Source organism: Procambarus clarkii, chromosome 57, assembly GCF_040958095.1.
Source record: "Procambarus clarkii isolate CNS0578487 chromosome 57, FALCON_Pclarkii_2.0, whole genome shotgun sequence".
NCBI classification, from domain to species: domain Eukaryota; kingdom Metazoa; phylum Arthropoda; class Malacostraca; order Decapoda; family Cambaridae; genus Procambarus; species Procambarus clarkii.
This window is the reverse complement of record NC_091206.1, coordinates 14,750,084-14,777,097: the sequence shown is the minus strand read 5'-3', so window position 1 is coordinate 14,777,097 and position 27,014 is coordinate 14,750,084. Positions and strand designations below refer to the sequence as shown.

General features: G+C 42.5%; 1 protein-coding gene across 3 annotated transcripts in view; it reads left to right on the top strand.

Annotated features, from left to right (window-relative positions):
* The window catches only part of LOC123745023 (dual specificity protein phosphatase CDC14A), a 111,844-nt gene that overhangs the window by 75,005 nt on the left and 9,825 nt on the right, over window positions 1-27,014 (top strand). For 2 of the 3 annotated variants that reach the window (XM_045725272.2, XM_045725271.2), the window contains exons 3-10: window positions 6,699-6,791; window positions 15,279-15,488; window positions 15,655-15,973; window positions 16,537-16,675; window positions 16,906-17,080; window positions 17,927-18,055; window positions 19,421-19,554; window positions 22,885-23,073. In XM_045725272.2, coding sequence (XP_045581228.1) covers window positions 6,699-6,791; window positions 15,279-15,488; window positions 15,655-15,973; window positions 16,537-16,675; window positions 16,906-17,080; window positions 17,927-18,055; window positions 19,421-19,554; window positions 22,885-23,073 — 1,388 coding nt within the window. The remainder of the gene's footprint in view (window positions 1-6,698; window positions 6,792-15,278; window positions 15,489-15,654; window positions 15,974-16,536; window positions 16,676-16,905; window positions 17,081-17,926; window positions 18,056-19,420; window positions 19,555-22,884; window positions 23,074-27,014) is intronic. The other variant, XM_045725273.2, reaches the window with a different exon arrangement.

Sequence of the window (27,014 nt, the reverse complement as noted above, 5' to 3'; positions counted from 1 at the left end):
CAGCTCTTCCTAACAACGTCTTATTCTGTTCACCTTCGTTAGTCTCCTTAATATCCTGGTTCTGTTCTAGTGTTACTCATCTATTGGTGCTCAGCAATACTGACACAGAACAGTCATTGTTGTAACTGTTATGAAGCATCACACAAAGGAAAACTAGTCCATTATAAGGTCATATCATCGTGAACAGGAAGAACAGTCAAGACTTTCACTTCACCTGCGCGCCCGCGTCGGAGAAGCCACCGATCGCGAGCACCCGACTCATACTCACAAGTCATATCATACGAAGAGCAAGACTCGCTGTGTGGGGGTTGTATTGTTAGGCGCACGTCGGTGACGTGTGTGTGTGTGTGTGTGTGTGAGGTGGGCTGCGTGTACATGGAGGGACGGGAGGATATGACGGCGGTGGGTGTGGTGCAGCCACCAGTGACCTCAGGACGTGCCCGCAAGCATTTGCTCAATCCCCCTCTTCCACTCTCCCCTCCACCCCTCCCCCTAACCCCCCCCCCCTGTCCATTACAACATCATCTCCACTCAAAAATATACTCACTATACTGGCAAACATAAGAAGAACGATGTTTAAAACTCTAGACAAGGATTCTTTCAGCACAATTTTCACAGCCTACGTCAGACTGAAACTAGAATGTGCAGTGCCGGCATGGATTGAACATGTCATAGCTCACACTATTATATGATGTTTAACATCACTAACCCTGTCCATGGAGGGTAGAAAAAAAGTTGTATGTGCAATGAATGGCCACGTAAGTGGTAGAAAATCAACTTAAACGCTTTGAAAATTGAAAAGCCCTGAAGCTTATGCTCAAATTAGACATCTGAGGTAGCATAAGAAATATTACAGGAACAACCGTGGACATCTTCAAGAGGAAACTAGATTGTTTCCTCCAAGGAGTGCCGGACCAACCGGGCTGTGGTGGGTATGTGGGCCTGCGGGCCGCTCCAATCTACACAGCCTGGTGGACCAAACTCTCCCAAGTCAGGCCGGGCTTGGGGAGCTCCCAGAACCCCATCAACCAGCTACAAAGTCAGGTTAAGGACTTTGAAATTTACATACCAAGTTTGATGGGAATAAAGGATAAGGACAACTTTTGCTAGTTGAGAGAAATGGCAGATTGCGTATGTTGAAGTCGGACATGCAAAATGAGATGGAATGATGGAAATATTCCTACACTGTCCGGGTGGTCAAGTGGAAATTGCTGAAAGAAGTTATGGGGGCCTCTATTCACAGCTCTGAGAGCTAATACAAGAAAGTACTCGAAAGATTTAATTTGCCTTAGTAATAGGTAAGCAGAACATCGACACCCATCCACTTGGACTGGTCGGTACAGTGACGCCTTGCTTTTTGCAGGTCGGCGTTCGATTCCCTATAGTCCAAGTGGTTGAGCAGTGCTTTCACGCCTGCCTCCTATCCCAGCTTCTATCCTGCCCTAATATCCCTTCATGGTGCTATATAGTCATACATGTTTTGAGCTTCCTCCTGATAATTCCCCTGTGTTACTAAGAAATGTAATGCCACGAAGAGGTTCTCAATAAGGCTGACAAGACGATGCTTTAACAACACGTGCAAGACGCCCAAGATGGATAACAAGAGGGTGTGGGAAAAGACACAAACATAGCGCAGAAGAGAATGGTGAACTGCACTGAGAGCTGTGGATGAGTATACCAGACTGAGGGGGAGAAACTATTTAAGAACGACAACAACAACAAAGGCCCCCTGTGAGTTGAATGCATCACAATATACATCAGCTGTATTTCCTGTATTTTTACATTACAACAGCACCACTCCTGTGCCAGGTAAGTCCACTACGGGCTCACCATAGCCCGTGCTACTTGGAACTTGTTCCGGGTAGCTGAATCTATAACAACAACAACAAACAAAGGCCCACGGGAGACATCTCCCGTCACGCAGAGTGCAGTCGCACCTCCACAGATCTTCAGTATCAGCTCTTGATACTGGTAATGGCTCAAAAGGGTCTCCACTTACGGGCTATTCATGCCCGTGCCATCTTTTGAGTGGCTTAATCTTCATCAATCAATGAACAAAGGCCAGGGAGGTGATGAGGGACCAGCCTAAGTTGCTGCATATTCATATAAGGAAGAAACTGGCGGTCAGTCACCAAATGATAGCCACAAAAACAAGGGAGAAGCAACTTGCAGAAAATAATAAATAAAACAGGTAACAAAACTTAAAGTAAATGAAATGAAATGTTATATTAATTTGCCGCAAGGTTGCTTCCAGAAGCGGCAGAACCACGTTATCATTGCAGCCAAATATAATTAAATTTGTAACTTGAAAAATGTAACCAGCGGAGACATGATTACCACACACAAGGTTTTAACATTGACAGCCTCTTTCAGCATTCAGGAAATAAAGCGAGAGATCATACTCTAGATGTAAAGAAGAAAGGAAGGTGAGTTAGCGCACCGAAATGAAATTTTCCCTTCAGTGTACGGAGAAGTTTCATTGGCTATGGCTTGTTTTGGGGGACAGGATCAACAGGCTTGTAATCTCTCTGTACACATTATTAAGAGAGCTCATATCCACGTTCACTGAAATATCGTGGCATAAAAATATCTGACGTGGCAGCACACAAGAAGCCCTGTTAAACATCCATACTGGACAAATTTCCGTAGCTTCCAAACAGCTGTTTGTCGACTTAACGTGAATAAGAGAGGGATAGAGGGGAAGTAGTAGGCGGGTAAAGAGTCAAATCAATACCACCACTCTTATCCTCTTTATGATCGTTTGTCTCACCCTTATCCTCGGTGTTTGGTTCACTCTTAAGCCTTTATATACACTTGTCTGTCATACCTTGTGTTTGTTCCGGGATAAATGTCTTCGTGGCCCTGTCTCTGACCAGGCGTCCTTGTTAGTTGTCTAGTCCATCAGGCTGTTAGACGCAGCTGTTCGCAGTCCGACGTAGGAATCACAGCCCAGTTGATCAGTTATCCTTTGGAGTTGTTCATAAAGTGTTCTCTCTTGAACATCGTGAGTGGTCTGTTAGTTATGCACCTTATAGGCAGTATTGAAAAGGATCAGCCCCTTAATGTTAATATTATTGCTTCTTTTCGTATCTATTGTTCCTTTGAATATCAGTGCCACAAATTTGTACTTAATGCCATGCCTCCTGGACTCATGGGAAGTTTCCCACGAGTCCAAGACTTTCGCTTGCACTCTAAAGAATTCAGATTGAAATATTTTAAGTGTTAGCAATAATTTAATGTTTTATCGAGTGGATTCGAGCAGTAAACAGTCTGCATGTTCTCCAGAACAGCAATTTCCCCTAGCGTTAAATGGGGACTGTTAGTGTGGAATAATACTCCACCCTATACCATGTACCTGTTGCAACCAGGAGGCCTGGTCGACGACCGGGCCGCGGGGACGCTGAGCCCCGGAAGCACCTCAAGGTAAGGTACAGAGTACACTGTCTTAAGTAGCAACATTGGTTTGGCATCTCTCGTTTGAAAGGTTCCTGTTATCCAACCTGTCATTTTTCTTGCAGTCCTGACAGTTACTTTTCTTAGCACAGGAGTTGGAACTTGTCTTTATTAAACCTCATGTTATTTTCTGTGGCCCTTTGAAAGAACAAATTTATGCCTGTTTTGAGGTTTGGTGCGTCCTCTATATTGTCTGTTTTCATGAAAATCTTTGTGTCGTGTATAAATGATATACAGTACTATAGTTTGTTTCATCTACAATATGTCAGATATGAAGATAAATTGAAGGTTTAATTAAGGAAATGTACACCGTAAGACAATGGAAGGTACATGTGGTCGAGTATATAGGAATGAGGCAGCAAGTGCCGGTGAGAGCCAAGGTAATCTGTGAGGAGCACTAGGGCACCTCAACTTCCCTGCTCGACCCCCGGGCAAACACGGGAAACATCTCCCGTCACGCAGGGTGCAGTCGCACCTCCACAGATCTCCAGTATCATCTCTTGAGACTGGTAATGGCTCAAAAGGGCCACCACTTACGGGCTAGTCATGCCCGTGCCACCTTTTGGGTGGCTTAATCTTGATCAATCAATCAATCCCGGGCAAACCAAAGCCTTTCCACCCAACACTTAAATATCCGTATCACACACGCTATACCATGCGCCCAGGCCGCACAAGGATATGATACCTTCCTTGATCTTGCCTGCGACCGAGAAATGCCTAATTTTAGTGAGATAGAGCATTGTAAGGTGAGTCAAGTGGTATGCGCAGTGTAGGGGTGCGGGGGTGTCGGCGGTGACAGCGACCTGGTCTACCATAACCAGCATCAGCAAGTTTTTGTGTGCGAGTGAGCAGGTTAGGTACATGACGGCGGCGCCAAGGTTATCTTCCGCCCTTCGTCGCCCCCCGCAGCTCTCTCCCGCCAGCGCAAGTACTCCTCGCGCGCTCCCCCTCCCACCGCTCTCACTCGCGGGGGGGGGGGGGGGGGGCTTGTCAGGCAGGGCACCTGGGAGGCACCTCGACAGTGTGTCAGTCCCACTGTACACTAGCACCAGCCCCCAGCGGCTTCGTGCCCGCCTCCCCTCCCACCTTCTCTCTAAAAGGACAGCAACTCAAGAAGTGGTCGAGCAACTTACTGGCTGTAATTTTCTTGTCTGCACGATTTATGACCGGATGTCGTAATTAGCATGAGTTCTATTTACTGGCATAAATATTGGCTACCATAAAAGGAATAGGACCACAGGCCGCTGAGAGGAGGCCAGCTTGTTGGTTATTGTTATTCGTCGTAAAAATTGCGTCGTGAAGATAGAGGCAAGCTGGGAAGCTTTCCCCGTGTGTGTAATTGGTAGCCTGCGGGGCCACCTGACACGTTGAGCCAGCTTGCCTTCATCCAAGAGCGCCTCTGAGACACACACACACAATGTGTACAAAGGAGGTGTCTTTCTGTGCCACTAAGGCATGTTGTTGTTGTCATAGATTCAGCTATGGGCTATGGTGAGCCCGTAACTTACCTGGCACAGGAGCGGGGCAAGAAGCGCGGGCTATGGTGAGCCCGTAACTTACCTGGCACAGGGGCGGGGCAAGAAGCGCGGGCTATGGTGAGCCCGTAACTTACCTGGCACAGGGGCGGGGCAAGAAGCGCGGGCTATGGTGAGCCCGTAACTTACCTGGCACAGGAGCGGGGCAAGAAGCGCGGGCTATGGTGAGCCTGGTGACTAAGGCATGTATGTGTCGCCCTTTGTCTGGTATATGAAAAATTGTGTGGGTGGGGGTGGTCAGGGGAGATGATCCACAAGCCCAGCGACAGGTGGAAGTAGGGAGCCGGTCGACCGAGCGGACAACACACTGGACTTGTGATCCTGTGGTCCCGGGTTCGATCCCGGGCGCCGGCGAGAAACAATGGGCAGAGTTTCTTTCACCCTATGCCCCTATTACCTAGCAGTAAAATAGGTACCTGGGTGTTAGTTGTCACGGGCTGCTTCCTGGGGGTGGAGGCCTGGTCGAGGACCGGGCCGCGGGGACACTAAAAAGCCCCGAAATCATCTCAAGATAACCTCAAGATTACATATATTATTTCTCTCACTCATACGCACACATCAGGATACAGCCCGTAGCGGCCGTCTAACTCCCAGGTACCTGTTGGCAAACAGGTGCATCACATTAAAGAAACTATTTGTTTCTGCCTAGGTAGAGAAGCGAGCCCCGGGTCCTATGGGCTACAACTCCTAGGCGCTGTGTATGATGACGGGCATAGTTGGGGTGATGGAGCTCCGCTCTATGACCCACTTTAGAGAACTTGGACTGGGAAGGTCATCTGGTACTCTCATATGGTGGCGTTGACCTGCTCTTACCACATCAACGTCCCTCCCTTTCCTGCCGTGCCACACCATCTGTGCCTCACCATCTCCACCCTACCATGCCACACCTTCTGTGCCTCACCATCTGTGCCTCACCATCTGTGCCTCACCATCTGTGCCACACCTGTGCCACATCTTCTCCACCCTACCATGCCACACCACACTACAGTCCGTACAAACTATTCTACACACGAATACCACCCCCAGAAATTCAGTGATATGACATTTACGCCTCGGTTTCCCTGCAAGCAAATCGTCTTACAAATCATGTCATCGCCAAACTAACCTAGCATCCGGCCAGGCTTGGGGAATAGAACAACTCTAGAATCTGCATAGATTATACGTAAATAATACTGAAAGGTCAGCGTCCAGCCTCTTAATACAATTAAAACATACTAGAGTGGAGATATTACCCTCCCAGCGAGCATAAGAAATATTGCCGGAACAACATCATCATCTTCAAGAGGAACCTAGATTGTTTCCTCCAAGAATGCCGGACCAACCGGGCTGTGGTGGGTATGTGGGCCTGCGGGCCGCTCCAAGTGGACCAAACTCTCACAAATCAAGTCTGGCCTCGGGCCGGGCTTGGGGAGTAGAAGAACTCCCAGAACCCCATCAACCAGGTATCAACCAGTATATGATAGCGTTTAAGGTAAGGGGGGACGGCATAGAGTTGACAAATAGCACATATAGAGAAATATAGAAGAACGGTTACAAGAAGACATAAATGAGCTGAAGGGATTAAGATCAGCAAGATCTATTTCAGCGTAAGAGGAACAAATGCAATAAATCTGAGTACACGTCTCTCTCCCTTTCACTCACTCGTATCTGTTCAGTTTCATTATTTATGTAAAACCTCATAAATGATAATAAATGTTTCCCTTGTTTCAGTCTCTGTCGCTGGCAAAGAAGAAGATCGTTCACTACACGAACCTTGACCCGCAGAAGAGAGCCAATGCTGCCTTCCTCATCGCCTCTTATTCTGTGAGTACATCTTATCTGCTCTCTTGTTGACCTCTTACGCGTGCCTGTGCACTTAGCAACCTGTACTGGGTCTATCTTGTAAAGTCTAGCTCCATCTCTTGGCTCCCTTCTTTCTAACGGTCGGAGAGGGGAGGAGATGAGAGCAGAGGGGGGAAGGGGGGGCACCTCATCTAGTTATATGTTAATAATTTTTGTTTGGAATATATATAATAATTTGTTATGACTGGGGGCAGGCCCGTTGAGTTCTATCCCCTCCACACTTGCCTCACCCCAGCTAATTTCATCCAACTTAAATTAATTCAACTCATCCTAAAGCAATCAAAGTACCTAAATAAAACAGTTACTATAGATATGATAAACATAGTACTCTACAAGTACTACAAGTACGACTTGAGAATGGTCCAGGACGGACCGAAACGTCGTCGTCCCTTCACCTTCTAGTGTGTGGTCTGGTCAACCAGATAGATTATACAGATGAAATGGTAGGTATCTCTTATTGTCTACGGTAAGAGAGAGAAAAATAATAAAGTGAAACCCGGGGTTACTGCACTAGGGTCTGAGTGGGTCAGGGTTAGCGCTCTTGGCAGAGTCCACACTACATTCCGGCAAGTTCTTTTGCCGTGCCTAACATCCCAGGTGGAGGTGCGGCTTCCTTACTCCCCAGCCTCATACACTCTACTAAACAGTTTGCCTCACATTGTTGCTCGGGTAAAGATAGCCTCTTGCTTATCTTTGATGTTTTAAACTCTGAATGGTGGTGATAATAGTCTTATTGTAGGAATGCACCATCATGCTGAATGGCCCTATGGTTGGTCCGTTGAGAAAACTAAAAGAACAAAAGGTGGTGGTGATAATGCAGGTATGCCAAAAACAATTGTGGTGCCGTGCCAGTGCCAGTCAGCGGGTTCACAATCTTTCATAATAGTAATCATGGGCTGTTGCGGGAATGGTTTGGGGGGGGGTATTGTTCATTGCTGGCTTTGTCTACTGTTTTGCTACAATACCATTGTTAGGGTGGTAGTTACTGGTAGTACCAGTTTTGTGTGTGTGGTGAGCAGGTTGTAATGTGGGGGGGGGGGGGGCGGTTGACGGGTACTGGTTTTTCGGCGGCTCCACTTGCAGTTTCACGTAGTAAAATCACCCTTCACTCTCACGACACCTTCAATGTGTCGGTACCAAGAAATGGTCATGTTTCCGTACTGGGTGCTGGTAATACTATGATTGTTATTGCCGGAACAACCGTGGACATCTTCAAGAGGAAACTAGATTTATTCCTCAAAGGAGTGCCGGACCAACCGGGCTGTGGTGGGTATGTGGGCCTGCGGGCCGCTCCAAGCAACAGCCTGGTGAACCAAACTCTCAAAAGTCAAGCCTGGCCTCGAGCCGGGCTTGGGGAGTAGAACAACTCCCAGAACCCCACCAAGCAAGTATATGTGGGCCTGCAGGCCGCTCCAAGCAACAGCCTAGTGGACCAAACTCTCTCAAGTCAAGCCTGGCCTCGGGGAGTAGAAGAACTCCCAGAACCCCATCAAGCAGGTATCAATCAGGTATTATTGTTACCATGTCCTGGTATGTGATGCTTAGTTGACACGCACGTTGGAGCATTTTTTTTGTATTTATCCTTTGAATGAAGATGTGCACCAGGACGTATTGTTCATTTTATGGTTTGTAATACGGATATTATATATTATTAGTTAATAATTCTGAAATCTTGGATTCATTATTATGTTTCCTAGAATATGTGATTTGTCTGGGAAACTTCCCACAACCTCCACGACCACCAATCATTCCAATCCAATCACGCCACATTATAAACTTTCCCACAGCCACACCCTTACACTACACTACACAATAATACACTACACACACACACACACACACACACACACACACAGAGCACTGTACAGCACTTGTACTCACCTAGGTGAGTACACACACACTCAGAGCCACCCACACACCCAGATGGAGCCACAGAGACGTTAGAAAGAATTTTTTCGTGTCAGGGTAGTCTACCCCCGCAAACACAACTAGGCGAGTACACACAGCCACCCCCCCCCCCCCCCACACACACACACACTCATACCTAAGAAAACTATACTACCACTATGTGTCTACACCCCCCCCCCCCTTCCTACTCCAATCACACCTACCAACCTATATCAAGGTAGGTAGACCAACAACCACACACCATTTGGTCACCATTTGGTCCGGGAGACATATCCCGTCACGCAGGGTGCATTTGCTCTTCCACAGATCTCCAGTATCATCTTTTGATACTGGTAATGGCTCAAAAGGGCCACCACTTACGGGCTATTCATGCCCGTGCCACCTTTTGGGTGGCTTCATTAGTCATCAACATTAATCATCAATCATCAACAATCATTCATTCATTCAACAATCATTCATTAATCATCAACAACCACACTCACTTTTTCTGTTTGTCCACATCTTGCAATGTGTTTAGAGCAGGGAAAAGGAAGTGTCTTTTTCGTGGAGGTGGGGCGGGGGGGGGGGGGAGGCGGATATTCATGAGGTTTGTATTGCGTGATGTACTTGGAGACCTTTGATCGTCTGTGATAGTCTTGTCTAATTACAATTTATTTTTATCAGGTTACATTCTTCTCCTAGCATCTAATTATTTAATAAAGATCCAGCCTTTTGTCGCGATTTGCCATTGCGTAAAGATTACAACTTTCTATCTAAACAGAAAACGTACTAATCGAATCGACTTCAATTGATAGATTAACAATTTATCAGAGACCGTAAGAATGAGGTCATTGGCATCTAATAAATATAATATTCATCTAACTTTAGTTAGGTACACATATCTCTTCTTAACATGAACAAGGGCCCCGTGGTGAAACAGGGTAGCAGGCCTCATCCTACTCTTAGGCTGCTCAGATTCTATGATTAAAAAATGAGTCACAAACCACACTCGGCTGCCCTCCGGGTCGACAGAGCACGATGTATACAAAGTTTTAAGTGGTAGGGATAATGCGATTTAATATAATGCAAAATTATAGGGATAACCTTTGCGGATGAATGGAGGTTGTTGTGGTAATATTGTGTGTTGTGATGGGGCGCACTACAGGTGCTCAGTCTCGCTGTATTTACTGTCACTATTGTTATGCAGGAACTTGATCTGAGGTACGAGAGAAGCAGCGGAGGGTGGGCACTCTGTCCAGCCTAGTTAAGTGTGCTGGATCGTAGCTGGGCGAGTGATACGCCAGTGTGAACCTTCCAGTTATGGTTCAAGGTCTCATGCCTTCACCTGCATCCCATTGCAATTTCCGCCACTCACAGCTGGAATAAAAAGTCGTCATTGTGTAAAAAGTGTCCCGGAATTGCGCAGCTAGGAAGTGGCGAGCCCGTGTACAGTCATCACTTGCTTTTACGTGGGCGTTTGTGATTGTTTTCGTTTGATGTTGACTTGTAAGATGCTGGGGGGTTAGGAGGTGAGAAAGGGTATTCAATCGAGTAGCTTGATGGACGGGATGAAGACGACGAAGGAAGTTGTCTGATGTCCGTTACCCCCTTCATTATTTCGTCTGCTCCTTCCTTTCGTCTGCTCCTTCCTTGTTAACGACCACCATTATACATTTGTCTTCACCCTCATCAGTGTCATAAACTTGATTCTTATCTTGACTCACCATACACGCGATATATATATACATATCGCGTGTATATATATATATGTGTGTGTGTATATATATATATATATATATATATATGTGTGTGTGTATATATATATATATATATATATATATATATATATATATATATATATATATATATATATATATATATATATATACTATATATATATATATATACTATATATATATATATTATATATAATATATAATAAAATCACACACACATCACCCTCAAAATACCCTTCACCATCGCATCAAAGAACAGCAGCGATCAGCTGTCGCCGTCAACATAACATTACAGCCAAGTGTATCAAGTCTAAAAAAAAAAAATCAGGTCTTGCCAAATCAACAACATTGACACTGGCGCGTCTCTCTCAGCATTACCATCTTGCATCATTCATGTGAAGGACAGACCCTTCAGGCAACCAGAACGTCATAACGAATAAGAGATTCACTCACTCACTCACTCTCAAAGGAAGAATTCCTCTGACCTGGAACTTCAAGAATAAGAGGTCATAAATTTAAGCTAATTAAGGAAAACTGCCAAAGAAATATAAGAAAATTTACTCACGCAAAGTGGTGGAGGTCAATACGGTCAGCAGTTTTAAAGAGTTGCGTGATAGTGCTGGGAAGACGGGACACCTCGAGCTTAGCTTGAGGGGACACCCAGCTAAGTGGGCAGCTCTTCAGATTCGTAGTCCTGAGGTTCCGGGTTCGATCCCTGGTGGAGGCGGAAACAAATGGGCAGAGTTTCTTTCGCCCTGATGCCCCTGTTACCTAGCAGTAAATGGTACCTGGGAGTTAAACAGCTGCTACGGACTGCTTCCTGGGGGTGTGTAACAAAAAGGAGGCCTGGTCGAGGACCGGGCCGCGGGAACGCTAAGCCCCGAAATCATCTCAAGGCAGTATTTGATCAAATTATCTAATTTTTTGAGGCCACGTGAGCAACACAAATGCGAACAAGCCTGAATGGTCCCCGGGCATATATAATATATAACATATATAACTGAAAATTCCACACCCCAGAAGTGACTCTGGGGTGCGGAGTTCCTTTGTACGGTCGTGATGGTAGAGTTGTTAAGGTCTCCTGTACACCAGTTGCATAGTGCTCCTGGCAGTATGGGTTCGAGTCACTTCTGGGGTGTTTAATTTGAGTCGGTCTGAAGAATTTGCTTTTCTGTAAATGAAATTCTAGGGGTTTACTTAGTGTTTTAATTTCATGGTTGACGTTTGAGAATAATGAACTGTATTAACGGAGTACCAACTGCTTAGGGGCTTTGAAGCGATTACCACCAGGGTAAGGTCGCCGACTGGGCAGCGGGGACACTAAGCCCCGAAACCGTCTCAAGGTAACCAGGACAAGTTGATTATCACCCTCTTTATAACCTTTTAATTATATATACGCATTAAACTAAATTAATTTTCTCCTATTCCAAGATTATGCACTGTTCAGTGCATTTTTATTCACAGCATTAGGCTTTTTCATTGATCTATCCTAAAAAGTAAATAATTACAATGTAAATAACAGAGGAAAGGGGTTCATAACTTATAATATTTTAATGAGCATCAAGAGATCGTGTAAGCAGGGATTGGATAGACTCCAATAGAGGTTAGTAAGTCAGGCGAGTCACGGTGATGCGAGTGAAAATGTCATAAATGTAATACTAGTGAACTAAAAGAGCTAGTATTTAAGGCTTACTACATACTCCCTCAGTCTGGGCTCGGGGAGTAGAACTCTTGAGAAAACTCTCTCGAGAGAAGAGCTAAAGTTCTATACAGCAAACACAGCCAGGTGAATACATTACATACATACATGGGCGTTTATGCGCTTATGCACGCGTGTGCAAACAAACTAATAAGATAACCAAATAAAAGAATAGCGAGTGAAAAGGTTTGTATAGCTACGTTAATTTTTGTTGTGGGTGGCGTCACGCTATTGTGTTGGGCAGTAAAGTATGTTTTTTCCTTTTATTTCTTTTCTCCGTCGGTGGAGCTAACTTCAGAGAAAATAGTATTCCACCTCACTAAAGATGACTTACACAAGTATGGTGGCCTTGTATTAGATATTTGTCGTGGCACGATAAACTGTTTCATACTTTGACAGCTTTGTTGAAAGCTAGTATGAAATTTTATGATTTTTGTCCACAATTTCCTGTTTGAAAAGTTCTTTATTGCTAGATGGAAGATACCTAGTTTTTGACTACTGGCTTTAAATTAAGGAACTTGTTTTTAAATTTCATTCGCATCACGTGGATGGGCTTTCCGTGCAGGACACCATTCTGAAGCTTAGTTATCATGGATCTGCAATAGATTGCATGGCAGCTGTAGATGTTGCGTGTATCTTGCATGTTGAAGGTTGCTTCATCGATGCTAATTCTCTCAAATCCTCATTCAAACCGGAATCGGCAAAAATCTTGTAAAATACAATGTCAATTTTGGTCTGCCACAATCCTGATCCAAATTAGGGTCTTCTAATATCATGCAAAATTTTAATAGAAACTACTATGTAATCGATTCTCATAATATCCTAAATTGTGACTTTCGTCTCATTTTTATAATTTTGTGTGTGCTGTTTAGCCGTTGTGTGCAGTATAAACAATTCTGAATGGTTGTCGGGTGTAAATATGGTTATTACTCCAGTAAGGTTTTGTTTGCCGAATCAGAGAGTAACTTAACCGAGAGTCTGGAAACGTGAGGCATTTTTAACATCACTAGCTTGTCTTCCTGTATAAAGAGTAGTGTATACAGTATGGTTTTACTTCATGTCGGGGACATGAAGCTTGTTGGAGATCCTCCAAGGTACTTTCTTCAGGTACACGATACATTCTTTAGAATGAACCCAACAGTGGTTGACTAACTCCCAGGTACCTATTTACTGCTAGATGAACAGATGCATCAGGTTTAAGGAAATGCCCAAAGTCACGCCCTGTCTGAAAACTGTAACTCTAATCCTGTCAGTCATGAACCAATTATGTGATCCCTATATGGTTGTTACTTTTTTCATCAATTCTGAACCGATTGATAAAGATTAAGCCACCCAAGAGGTGGCACGGGCATGAATAGCCCGTAAATTTCTGAACCATTTCTGTGCCTTATTTGTATTATTTGTACAGGTTACGCTGCCTTTTCATCGTCTGAACAGATTATGCGCCTTTTTTGTCATATATGAACGGGTTATGTTACTTTTCATCACGTTTAAACTGGTTCTGTTCCTTCTTATATTAAGTACTGTAAATGTTAATACATTCAAACGTGATGAAAAATAACATAACCTATTCAAGTGTGATGAAAAAGGCATACAACCTGTTCAGACTTGATGAAAAAGTAACATAACCCATTCATATGTGACAAAAAAGCCACAGAACCTGTTCATACTTGATGAAAAAGTAACAGAACTCCTTCAAATATGACAAAAAACGCAGAGCCCATTCGGACTTGATGAAAAGATGCAACCCGTTCTCGCAAATTCGTAAAGTCAATATTGACTTATTAACTACGTGCATAGGTGATATACTAAACATAATAGATACCCTTAAAAAGATTCATAGAAAACACCGACCTTACCTAACCTTGTTAGTATCTTAAGATAAGCATCTTATTCCTTCGTAATTAAAATTATTACTTAACCTATACCTATTATAGGTTAGGTAATAATTGTAATTACGAAGCAATAAGATGCTTATCTTAAGATACTAACAAGGTTAGGTAAGGTCGGTGTTTTCTATGAATCTTTTTAAGGGTATCTATTATGTTAAGTATGTCACCTATGCACATATTTAATAAGTCAATATTGATTTATTAAATTTGCGAGAACGGGTTGCAAGATGACATAGCCCATAGGGAGCCAGTCGGCCGAGCGGACAGCACGCTGGACTTGTGATCCTGTGGTCCCGGGTTCGATCCTGGGCGCCGGTGAGAAACAATGGGGAAAGTTTCTTTCACCCTATGCCCCTGTTACCTAGCAGTAAAATAGGTACCTGGGTGTTAGTCAGCTGTCATGGGCTGCTTCCTGGGGGTGGAGGCCTGGTCGAGGACCGGGCCGCGGGGACACTAAAAAAAAAAAAAAGCCCCAAAATCATCTCAAGATAGCCTATTCAAATGTGACGAAAAAGGCACAGAACCCCTTCAGATGTGATAAAAAGTACTTTTCTCATCAAAGTAAATCCCTCCATTTCAGCAATTTCTTGTGCTCTGGAAGTTGAAGTGAGTATCAAGCAATTAATAGGATATCTAGATTTGTAGGTTCTCATAATCCATCGTAGCATTTTCCTGCCTGACATTATACAGTACTGTATTTGTTATTTGCTTGGTATATATGTACAGTAGGTGTGATGGAGGGAGCTGGTGGGAAGAGGGAGGGTGTTCTCCATCTTGGGTATACAGTATGCAGGTATGGTGGGCTTTTTATGCCCCTGCTGGGGCATAAAAAGTTAGGAAGAAGGGCATCAAATTTCACTTTCCCGTAGTCATTGATCACTAAATACTAACACAGAATTTTGCCACCTCCAGCTTATCATTATCCTGCCTTCGGGTATGGCTTTTTCGCACAAATTACTTTGGTATCACTCCATGATCTGTGGAGAATATATAATGTTAATTGTAAATGTTTGTTTTGGTGCCCATCTGTTTGGTCATCTTTAAATAAATTAGACACCACTAAAGAAATTAAGTCAAGCTACACCTCTCTTGATAAGCTATGATGAAAACATACTTAGTTATAATTAAAAAAAGAATCATCTAAACACAACTAGAAGACATAAGGGGAAAATCAGTATCATCCATCTCTGAAAAAATATATATATATTAAAGCTCTTTTTTTTTTTTATTTTAGATTGTCTACTTAAAGAAGACTCCTGAGGAGGCTTATAAACCCCTGATTGGTGGCAACAGTCCACCATTTTGTCCATTTCGCGATGCAGCTTACGGGATGTCAACATATCATCTAACATTGCTTGACTGCCTACAAGCTATTGACAAAGCCTTCAAGCTTGGTTTCTTCAATTTTGAAGACTTCGATGTAGACGAGTATGAATATTATGAGGTGAGATTGATAATTACTGCACTGTATCTGTAAATTTCCTCCATTTGTTTTATTAGAGTTCATTGTTTATATGGAATGTCATGGAAATAGTATGTTCATTTGGAATATACTGTATTATAAAAAAAACTATTCTATGTATTTATTGCTAATTTTTTTTATTAAATAGAAAGTGCAAAATGGAGATTTCAACTGGATCATGCCTGGAAAATTCTTGGCCTTCTGTGGACCCCATGCAGAAAGTAAAATCAAGAATGGTTATACTCTGCACTCGCCTGAAACATACTTCAGTTACTTTCGCAAGCACAATGTCACCAGCATTGTCAGACTCAATAAGAAGATTTACGATGCTGCTCGGTTTAAGAATGCTGGCTTTGAGCATTATGACATGTACTTTATTGATGGTTCCTGCCCATCAGATGACATTATGAGAGAGTTTCTGCGAGTTTGTGAAAATACGGAAGGCGGTATTGCAGTCCATTGCAAAGGTATTGTCTGAAATTCCTTTTGCACTGTATACAGTATTTATCATTTCATGTTTTCTAAATAAGATTTTGGCTTACAACATACAATATAATAGTTTAATTTTGTCGCTTACTCAGATTTTAAAATTGTTTTTTGATGAACCTAAAATCGTCAAGTGTATTCCCTTGGGGGTAAATACTATATAAAGCTACTTTTATACTTTTAATACATTTTCAGAGGGTGGAAAATTTTGTATATATGTGTAGAGAGTATTATGTGCATCACTACAATTTGAAAAGGTTTCTTGCTTTCCTTTTGTCTGGTGTTCTTATAGTTTTCTTAGACATGTATTATAAGCTTGGAAATTTTCTTAACTTTACAGTATTGTTTAAAATATCTCTAGGCTCCAGTTTCTTTACCAGGGCAAATTTTTTTTTGGGGAGATGAGGTTGCTACACCAACAGATATGATCTCCTAAGTGATCACATCTGTTGGTCCCTGTATGATCTCTTAAGAGAGTACAGTATGTATTATAAGAGTACAGTGACTTTCATTGTGATAATGTAATTCTACTTTCGTCTTTCAGCTGGATTAGGTCGAACTGGTTCCCTCATTGGATGTTATATAATGAAACATTTCCGATTTACTGCTGCTGAAATTATTGCTTGGTTGCGCATATGTCGACCGGGCTCTATCATTGGTGGTCAGCAACAATGGCTTACCTCGTAAGTTATGAAGACATTTTACAATTTTATATAATAGATCTTAGAATTCAATACTTTAAGGAAAAGTTTGTGTACTGTTACTCTTGGTACTGATTTAGCATTGAGGGGAAAATATGAATATAATGAACAAATATTTGTATAAAATACTTTTCAGTTATAAATAATTATCCTCAATATCATGTGTCTGATAAAAAAAAATATACAGAATATATATATTTCTTCCGATACAGCAAGCAGTCATCATTATGGCTTGAAGGCGATATATTTCGGGGACGTAATAAAAACCAGAACCTAAACAAGAAATGCCAGTTTGGTATATACAGCATTGCTTATCGTGAGCATGTTGCTAACATGCGAAATAACCAAAACAAAAATAACTGCAAGAATCATATTCAGAAGCAGCAGGTAAGTTCAAATTTTTAGTATTAAATTAAATTTTGCCCCTAGGGGCGAGTTTATTGGGCAGCGCCACTCATCTTTAGTATGTGAATTCTCTAAACTTAAATTGCCATTTTATGCAGTCGAAGATTAAAGGGGGCGTTATCTGTGTTGACAAATGTGCAGAATGACATTATTAATAGATGAAATTAAATATTTAAGATCTTAACAGGTTCAGATGTCAAGAAAAGGCAGTAACATGTTTTGGAATGAGTGTAGGGCATTTAATAAGACCAGTGGAGCAGAGGAGGATAAATAAGGAAATTGTAGCATCTATGAATTTGTTATTGCAGGGATTGGTATAGAAGGAATGAAAGGAGGATATGTATGAGAGATATTGTACGGGTGAAAGGGGTGAAAAAAGTAGTTAACGAGATGGATGTACATTGGTGAAGTAAGAGGACTAAATGGTAGATTACTAATATCTTGAGATGGGATAGTGGAACTATATATATGAAAGAAATGGTGGGAAAGGGGTTTAAGAGGGCTTAAGAAAATGAAAGGTTAGCATGGTCATAGAGCCTTGTGGAGAAACTTGTGCTGTGGCCTAAACCTGTTTTTCATTAAAAATAAAAAATAGGCAGTGTATTGTCCACATAAAATTTGACTTGAACTTGCACTGTGTAACCTGCATAAAATGAACCTTAGTATCTTAACAGGGAATCATATCTTTATGGCTGTTTTAAATGTTATGTCATCACCCATTTTTAATACACACATATCAGGATCCTTTTCACACTGATGATTTTTAATGTGTTTTTGCAGACTTTCATTTTTTCAATTGCTGACAAGTACAATTCACATTCATTCCAGCTTAACGGCAACTCATCTGATGAGGCAGCTGACCGTGAAGAGAATGTCCAGGTGGTGCTGAGTGGAGTAGATACCCTGAAGCTAGATGATCATACCTCTCACACCGACAACCATGAGAAATACATCGAGGTAAAATAATTTTAACAAGTTATTTTTTCTATTGGTTATTGATCATATTTGTATTAATTGTGCATGTATTTCTTTCTGGGCTATACCACTTAATTGTTTCTTTGGGCAAGGACCTACTTTCCTCTGATTAGGATTTGACTTGGAGCAGGTCTAAGGTCGATGCTGGCACAATGGAAAACATTTCAAACTGTCCTCATTGGGTCATACTGCTCTACCCCAGACTGTGAACAAAAAGTTCATTACACAAAACTAAGGCTTTTGCTGGCACAACTTTGGATCATAACTGTCAAGCTGCGCCCTAGCTAAATAGTAAGTGGCCACCACCAGAGAAGAGAACTACAGTATTACGAGAAAGTGCCAAGTCATTATGACTGGCTACCACCAGAGGGAGGCACTAACACCATATTAAAACTAACCATATGCCTATCTTCTGGCTTACCAGGAATGTGTTGAACAAGGTTTTCTAGTGAATATTTACCTTGTTTATTATTCTTCAGTTGGACCTCTTTGTTTTTGCATGTAGCCACATGTTGCCTGTGTGTAGTAAGCTCACTAGGTGTACTAGGTGTACCTCACCTAGTTGTGGTAATTGTACCTAAGAATGGTAATTGTACTCGCCTAGTTGTGCTTGCAGGATTCAGCTCTGGCTCTTTGGTCTTGCCTCTCAACTGTCAATCAACTTGGCATTGTGAGAGGCAGGAGTACCCTGCTCTGAACCCTGTGATTATATTAGATTGTGAGTTTATTTCATCAACAGCCTGACTGATCAAATTATCAATCAGGATGACAAGCAGAGATTGGACTGCTGGAATAGTAATTTGGAACCTACGCTGGGTATTGATGGAGATACCTGCATTGAAAGAGGGAAAAAATGAGCCTCTCGTGTACCATGAATGATGCAGTGTCACAATGCTCTGCGGCTATGTTTTGAATATATACTTGTATATATTGTTTCTTTTTTATTTGAATACAGTACTTATATCTATTTGTGTGTTTGAATAATATATATAAGTTTAATGTTTTATACCGACATGAATATCATCATCATATTGCCCCACTTCCCATTTCACATAATGGAAAGAGGCATTTGGTAGTGGGAGGTAAGTGACCAGGATAGGAAAAGAAAGTTGAACATTTTTCATTTTCATTTTATTTGTCATGTTAAATAGTATTAAGAATAACCATCTTTCCCTGCTTCATAAAACTTGACAAGTATTCTTCATGAATTCTCATGTACAAAGATGTCAATCATTGAATCAATCAGTGATGTCAATCACTCTTAAACTTTTTCCACCTAGCTTTATTCACATCCATGTATTCCTGAAATTATAGTACAAATAATATGACAAATGAAATATTTCACAGGATGTAGCCAACAGTAACACTAATGCCAAGGATTCAGAAACACGTATAATCAATGGCATGTCACAAGGAGACCGTCTAAATCAGCTTAAAGCATCTCGTTCCCACTCAAGATCTGCAACAACTGGACGTGTCAAGTAAGTAAAAAACAGCAGTTGGGTTTGAATGTTGATGTTTGACGATTGTGCGTGAGGAAATTATTATGCAAGACAAATATTTTTTAGTATTCAAAAGGTGAAATACCGTATATACTTAATGCAAATTGTTTAAATATTTTATCTTGTATAAAGTATATCTTTTAATAGCTTGGACCCCAAAAACCACCTTTCATAATTTTGTTTATTCTCTCATAAAGCATTCAGTCTACATTGTAAGCTTTTAGGGTACACTAGGGGTTTCATGCTTGTTTATACAGAATTCCACTGATGCTCCCTAGTAGTCATGCTCATCCTGCAGGCTGCACCACACACTCGCTTCATGCGAGTTTGAAGAGTGCTCGTCTGCTTTGCTATACGCCGACAATCATTTCTTCTGTTTCTGCCAAGCTGTTTGTTGGGTCAGTAATCCCTTCGACCCTTAGACATGCAGCATTTGAATTCGTTGGGTCTGTTTTATATGTGCCTGCCTCAAGGCAGGAGACTTATCATGCAGCCAGCATGACAAGTCGTGCTGACTGCCTACATGAGCCTGCATGCCCTGTAGGCTCACATTTCCCTCATTTGTGGTTCATGGCTTGATACTTGAATGGATGTCCCAAAGTTGGCCCTTTAGGTGTTTAGGGACCCAGAGTTGGAGGGGTTGGTAAATTCTACCTGCTCTTAGCTTACCCCTCCTACTCCTCCCTCTGTTGGTGTACTGTAGTTTGCCCTCGGTCTGATCTTCCCATACTTGTTTGGAAGTGTCTGAGAATGAGGCAGTCCAGTAGGGGGTGCAGCCTCACCTGTTAGTCGGGAGGCAAATCTCATGCAGTCGAATTCCTTGGCTCTTGCGTTTCCTTTGGGTGAAGTTATCTCAGCTTGTCATCAAATTACGCATTGAGAATAGGTTATTCTGCTTGAGTTTTGAAAAGGCTGTGCACTAGCCTTTTCACCGTTTGCCCCTTTCACAACACTGTAGGGGATGTCTGGCTAATTTTGAGAGTTTCCTATCCCATAAATCTTGGGCTTACCAGTTGTTTTCCAGGGTCTTGTTCCCTTTCCCTTCTGTTAGGTTCAGGGTCTTGGTTCTGAAGTATTCTTCTCTCAGTTCTGTGCTGACATTGCGACGTGGTTGGATTCTGGTATGATCGAGACAATCTTCAGTGGGTATCCCAGTTGTTCCCAGTCCCCGAAATTCAGCAGACCTATGGTACATTTTCATCCTCTCAGGATTGAACAGCTTCATTTCTTGTTGGACCTTCCACATAACCATTTTACCCCCTGATTAGCCTTGTGTTGCAGGCAGATTCTTGGATGATGTTCCTGAACCTCAATGACATGTACTGGCATCTCCCTATTCACACCAAGGTGCATTTGGGGCATCAGACTTACTGCTTCAAGGTTTTGCCCTTTGGCGTGAATCTGGCTCCCCAGATCTTTACTAGATTATCATGGGTAGTTGTGATCTGACTATGTCTCTTGGGGGTTCATGTTGTTGCTTATTTTGACAACTGGCTAGTTTGGGCTCCCAGCCAGTCTGGATGTCAGCTCTCAATGATATGGTTCTTATCCAGCTTGCCAGGTTCAGGTTCCTGGTGAATTGGCCAAAGTTCCAGTTGTTTCTGCTCTAGGTTTGGACCTGGTTTTGGATTCCCACCTGGTATCTCTCTCCCTGCCTCCTGCAGCTCTGCTCTGCCTGCAAAGGCAGAAACCAGTGTGGTTTGGGTCTACCCCGGGTGACTTGTTGAAAGGTTGTGTAGGAACCTTAACTTTGCTTGCATGGTATTTCTTGGGCAGGGTTTGGCCCTGTGTGCTGTACTGTTTTCTCTGGTTCTGCCTGTTTCACCGCTGCCTGGACCATTGGGGTTGAGGCCTCACTGGCTTTCTCTGGGGTTTGGTTTATCCTCACCAGTCACTTTGTGTTCTTGAAAGCCTCAGCTTCAGGGGCCTCCAGATATATGATGTCAAGGGTGTTATAACCAACGCTTACCAAGCTTCTCCAGGTTGGTGTTGAGTCCTCTCCTTTGGATTCTGCAAGTTTGGGCAGAATTGACTTAATTGTCAGGAGCAGAAGCCTACAGCACCTCAAATGGTGGTGCCATCTGTTGGTGGCTATTCACACCAGGGGAGTTCGAGCTAGTTTTGAGTGAACAATTGGCTTTGAATGAGTTGTTTCGTGAACCATTTAATTGTTTTGGTGCTTCATTTTCTGTGAACCTTGCAGGTGTCTATATTGCTTCACTTACTTTCAGCTGCTTTTTGCAGCTGAAAGTAAGCAAAAACTTTGCTTACTTAGCAAAGTAAGCTTACTTTGATCATATCACTCCCATAGCTTTCAGCTGGGGAGTGATCATATCACTCCCCAGATTTCTGTGTCTGTGAAAGGGCCAGGTTCTGGCTCTGGTCCTCGGTCGGCCTTTCAGGACTCGTATAGCAAATGTGACTCGGTAGTGCCACAGGGAGAGCCACCGAGTTTCTACTGTACCAGAAAGAGGCATTTCGTTATATTCAATACTTTTTTATGTATCTCAAACATGTGAAAGCTAAGATGTGTTTCTATAAAAGCGTTTAAATTTTATTATCTCTCTTAACCAGTAAAAACTGAACTATTAATTTGTGCAAAAAAAAAAAAAAATGGCTATAAAACAGTATTCGTAGTTTATAAATAAATAAATATTTATATGAATTTAAATTAAATATAATAATATAATACTGAATAATAATAAATATAAAGAATATAAATATGAATAAATATTTCAAACTTGTAACAAAATTACATATTGTGTGAAAGATACAGGTATTATTAACCATATACTTTTTTTTTTTTTTTTTTTTTTAAGATTAAAATTTCTCATCCAAAAGTCCCAGCAATATTATTGCTGATATAAATAATCTTGTGTACAATACTTCTTGACAATAACTTATCAATAAATATTTTGATGATAATTATTATCACATGAAAGTGAGAAATTCAGTAATTATATTAATACTCAAAATTTGTGTGTAATCATAAGAATAAATTCAAATAAAATAATACTTTCATTAGCCTGAATATTTTTGTTATTGTCTTACGAATTTTATCAAAACGTTTTCAACATAACTCGTGTAAAATTGTTTTCTATCATTTTAAATTCATTTGACATCCTAGATATGGATGTTAATATATATTGCCTGGATTATTTCTGGAGTAGGTTCGGGAAGTTTTACTTCCCAAACCCAGTCTGGAGTTGGGATTGGCTTGAGAGCTTGGCCCAGCTGAATCTTTTTATTTATAAAAGGTAGTTTAAAAGTATTTATAAGATACTTAGTGTAACAACAATGTTGTTGCAGTCTTGAGGACAAAGCCCACATTCGCACCAAGTCCACCCCTTTGGGCAGTGGTAGCAGTGGTGGTGGTGGCGGTGGGAGAGAGGCAGTGCTGTCGCCATTGAAGGCCGGCAAGGTATCCACCCTCACCACAGCCCATCGAGATACTGCACGTAGACCTATACGTACCACCACCACAGCCACCAGCAAAAGGTGAGGACTTGCTCTTGGATGATATATTAGCATTACTTAGGGTTGGAATTAAATATGCTTAGTGCCATGCTTACATTTCCTTAACTGATGATTCTTTCAGCTGTGTATTTTTATAACATTAATGAAACAATATATCATATAAGTACAGTATTTGGGTTTTACTTTGTAGTTATGGGATTCTCTATATCTTCTCTCTTCTTTTCCTCCTCTCCTCTCTCTCTCTTTCTTCTCTCTCTTCTCTTCTTTCCTTCCTCTCTTCTTTCTCTTCCCTCTCTCCTTTCCCCCCCCCCCTCTCTCTCTCTCCCCCTCCTCTCTCTCTCTCTCTCCCCCTCCTCTCTCTCTCTCTCTCTCTCCCCCTCCTCTCTCTCTCTCTCTCCCCCTCCTCTCCCCCCCTCTCTCTCTCCATTCTCCTCTTCTCTCTGAATGACACCTGACCCTTGCAGAGGTTAGGCAAGTGCTGATGACTTTACAAGTTTATAAAAAAAATGGCCACTCTGGCCTCCAGGACAAATAATAATCGTTTACGTGTCCAAACATCTACAGACTTCACCTACAGTTACCTGCGTATCATAAGTACTCAGTGGCACAGTTCCCCCCCTCTCACACACACACACACACACACACACTTCTATGCTTGATCTGATATTTACCCTAAATGAGTCAGATATAAGGGAAGTTAAGTTGGAAGCCTCCTTGGGAATAAGTGACCACAGTGTATTGATCTTTGAGTACCTGGTAGAGCTAGGAATTATCTCCCCCCAAAAAGAACTGGGAAACAAAGGGCTGGTGTACAGAAAGGGAAATTATGAGATGAGAAAATTCCTAGAGGATATACTATGGGACACAGAACTCACAGCTAAGTCCGTACAAGACATGATGGACTATGTCACCCAAAAGTGTCAGGAGGCAGTAAACAGGTTTGTCCCTGTATTAGTTTAGGTTTATACAGGAAAAAAACGAGAAGCAAAGATGAACCCGTGGTTTAATAGGGCAAGTATGAAAGCAAAGGAACTGAACAAAAGGGCGTGGAGGAACTTCTGAAATAACAGAACACCAGACAGTAGAGAGAGATACCAGCGAACCAGAAACAAGTATGTTAGTGTGAGAAGAGAAGCTGAGAAAAGGTATGAAAATTATATAGCTAATAAAGCCAAGACCGAACCAAAGCTACTACAAAGTCACCTCGGGAGGAAAACAACAGTGAAGGAACAGGTGATGAAACTTAGAATGGGTTTCTAAGGTACACAGAGAATGACAGGTACACAGAGAATGACAGAGGTGTGTAAGGAACTCAACAAGAGGTTCCAGGAGGTCTTCACAATAGAACGAGGAGATGTCACTGGGCTAGGAGAGGTGGCAGTAAACCAAGCGGCTTGGAAGGGTTCGAAATTACTAAGAGATAAGGTCAAGAGGCACCTGTTGGATCTGGACGTGAGAGAGGCTGTTGGCCCGGACGGAATCTCACCATGGGTATTGAAAGAGTGTGCAGGAGCGCTCTGCTTGCCACTCTCCATAGTGTATAGTAGGTCACTGGAAGCGGGCGACCTACCAGAAATATGGAAGACTGCTAATGTAGTCCCAATATACAAAAAGGGTGACAGACAAGAGGCACTGAACTACAGGCCAGTGTCCTTAACTTGTATACCATGCAAGGTGATGGAGAAGATCATGAGAAAAAACCTAGTAACACATTTGGAGAGAAGGGACTTTGGACAACCCATCAACATGGGTTCAGGGAGGGTAAATCTTGCCTTACAGGCTTAATAGAATTCTACGATCAGGTGACAAAGATTAACCCTTAGACCGCACAATACATGTATAGATGATTTGAGAAACAAAACTGAAACCGCGCAATATATTAATTTAATAGATGTTTTAGTGTCTAGCTCCTTAATTTAAACGCCCCGCGTGGAATAGGGGCAGCTATAGTGCAGTCATGACTGATAGTTGACAGACGCCACCTAAAAAAAATCATGGCCAACATTCCTGGGTGTGAGAGCTTCAGTATTGAGCGAGCCACCAAGGCTGATGCATGCACCATGAGCGCACAGCACTGCTGTTCAGCTTGTGACCACAGCATCGCCTATAAATGTCAAAATATATATGTTCATGCTATTATTTAGTGATGATAGTATTACAGAAGACCCCTGACTGATAAAACTGACCAGGATTCTGATAGCAGGATTGTGGTGATACATAGCGCTGTGCTCCATGGAGGGAGGGTGGTGGCGTCGTCTTCTAACTGTGTGTGGCCACCTTTTATTGATTGCACTCGCCATACCAGCTTAGTGGTTCACTGTGGTGAGCACAAATGTAGATACTTGTATATAACGTGTGTATAGAGTGTAATAACAGCAATAGGAGTAGGTTGGGAGCCGCCATTTTGGTGAGGTAGGTAAGATTGGCGTGAAGTCACCTGTCGAGTCCCACAGGGCTCTGTACTCGGACCTATCCTGTTTCTGATACACGTAAATGATATCCTATAGGGCATAGACTCATTCCTCTCAATATTTGCTGAGGATGCTAAAATTATGAGAAGGATTAAGACAGAGGAGGACAGCTTGAGGCTTCAAGAAGACCTGGACAAGCTGCAGGAATGGTCGAACAAATGGTTGTTAGAGTTTAACCCAAGCAATGCAATGTAATGACGATAGGTGTAGGGAACAGGAGACCAGATACAAGGTATCATTTGGGAGATGAAATACTTCAAGAGTCAGAGAGAGAGAGACCTGGGGGTTGATATCACGCCAGATCTGTTCCCTGAAGCTCATATCAAGAGGATAACTTAAGCGGCATATGCCAGGTTGGCTAACATAAAAACGGCCTTTAGAAACTTGTGTAAGGAATCTTTCAGAACTTTGTATACCACATATGTCAGACCAATCCTGGAGTATGCAGCTCCAGTATGGAGTCCATATCTAGTCAAGCATAAGACTAAGCTGGAAAAGGTTCAAAGGTTTGCCACCAGACTAGTACCCGAACTGAGGGGTATGAGCTATGAGGAGAGACTACGAGAATTAAACCTCACATCACTGGGAGACAGAAGAGTTAGGGGGGGCATGATCACCACATACAAGATTCTCAGAGGATTTGATAGGGTAGATAAAGATAGGCTATTTACCACAAGGGGCATACGCACTAGGGGACACGGGTGAAAATTGAGTGCCCAAATGAGCCATAGAGATGTTAGAAAGCATTTTTTTAGTGTTAGAGTAGTAGACAAATGGAATGCATTAGAAAGTGATGTGGTGGAGGCTGACTCCATACACAACTTCAAGTGTAGATATGATAGAGCCCAGTAGGCTCAGGAACCTGTACATTAGTTGATTGACAGTTGAGAGGCAGGGCCAAAGAGCCAGAGCTCAACCCCTGCAAGCATAATTAGGTAAATTAGGTAACAGTTGAGAGGCAGGACCAAAGAGCCAGAGCTCAACCCCCGCAAGCATAATTAGGTAAATTAGGTAAGTACACACACACACACACACACACACACACACACACACACACACACACACACACACACACACACACACACACACACACACACACACACACACACACACACACACACACACACACACACACACACACACACACACACACACACACACACACACACACACACACACACACACACACACACACACACACACACACACACACACACACCACACACACACACACACACACACACACACACACACACACACACACACACACACACACACACACACACACACACACACACACACACACACACACACACACACACACACACACACACACACACACACACACACACACACACACACACACACACACACACACACACACACACACACACACACACACACACACACACACACACACACACACACACACACACACACACACACACACACACACACACACACACACACACACACACACACACACACACA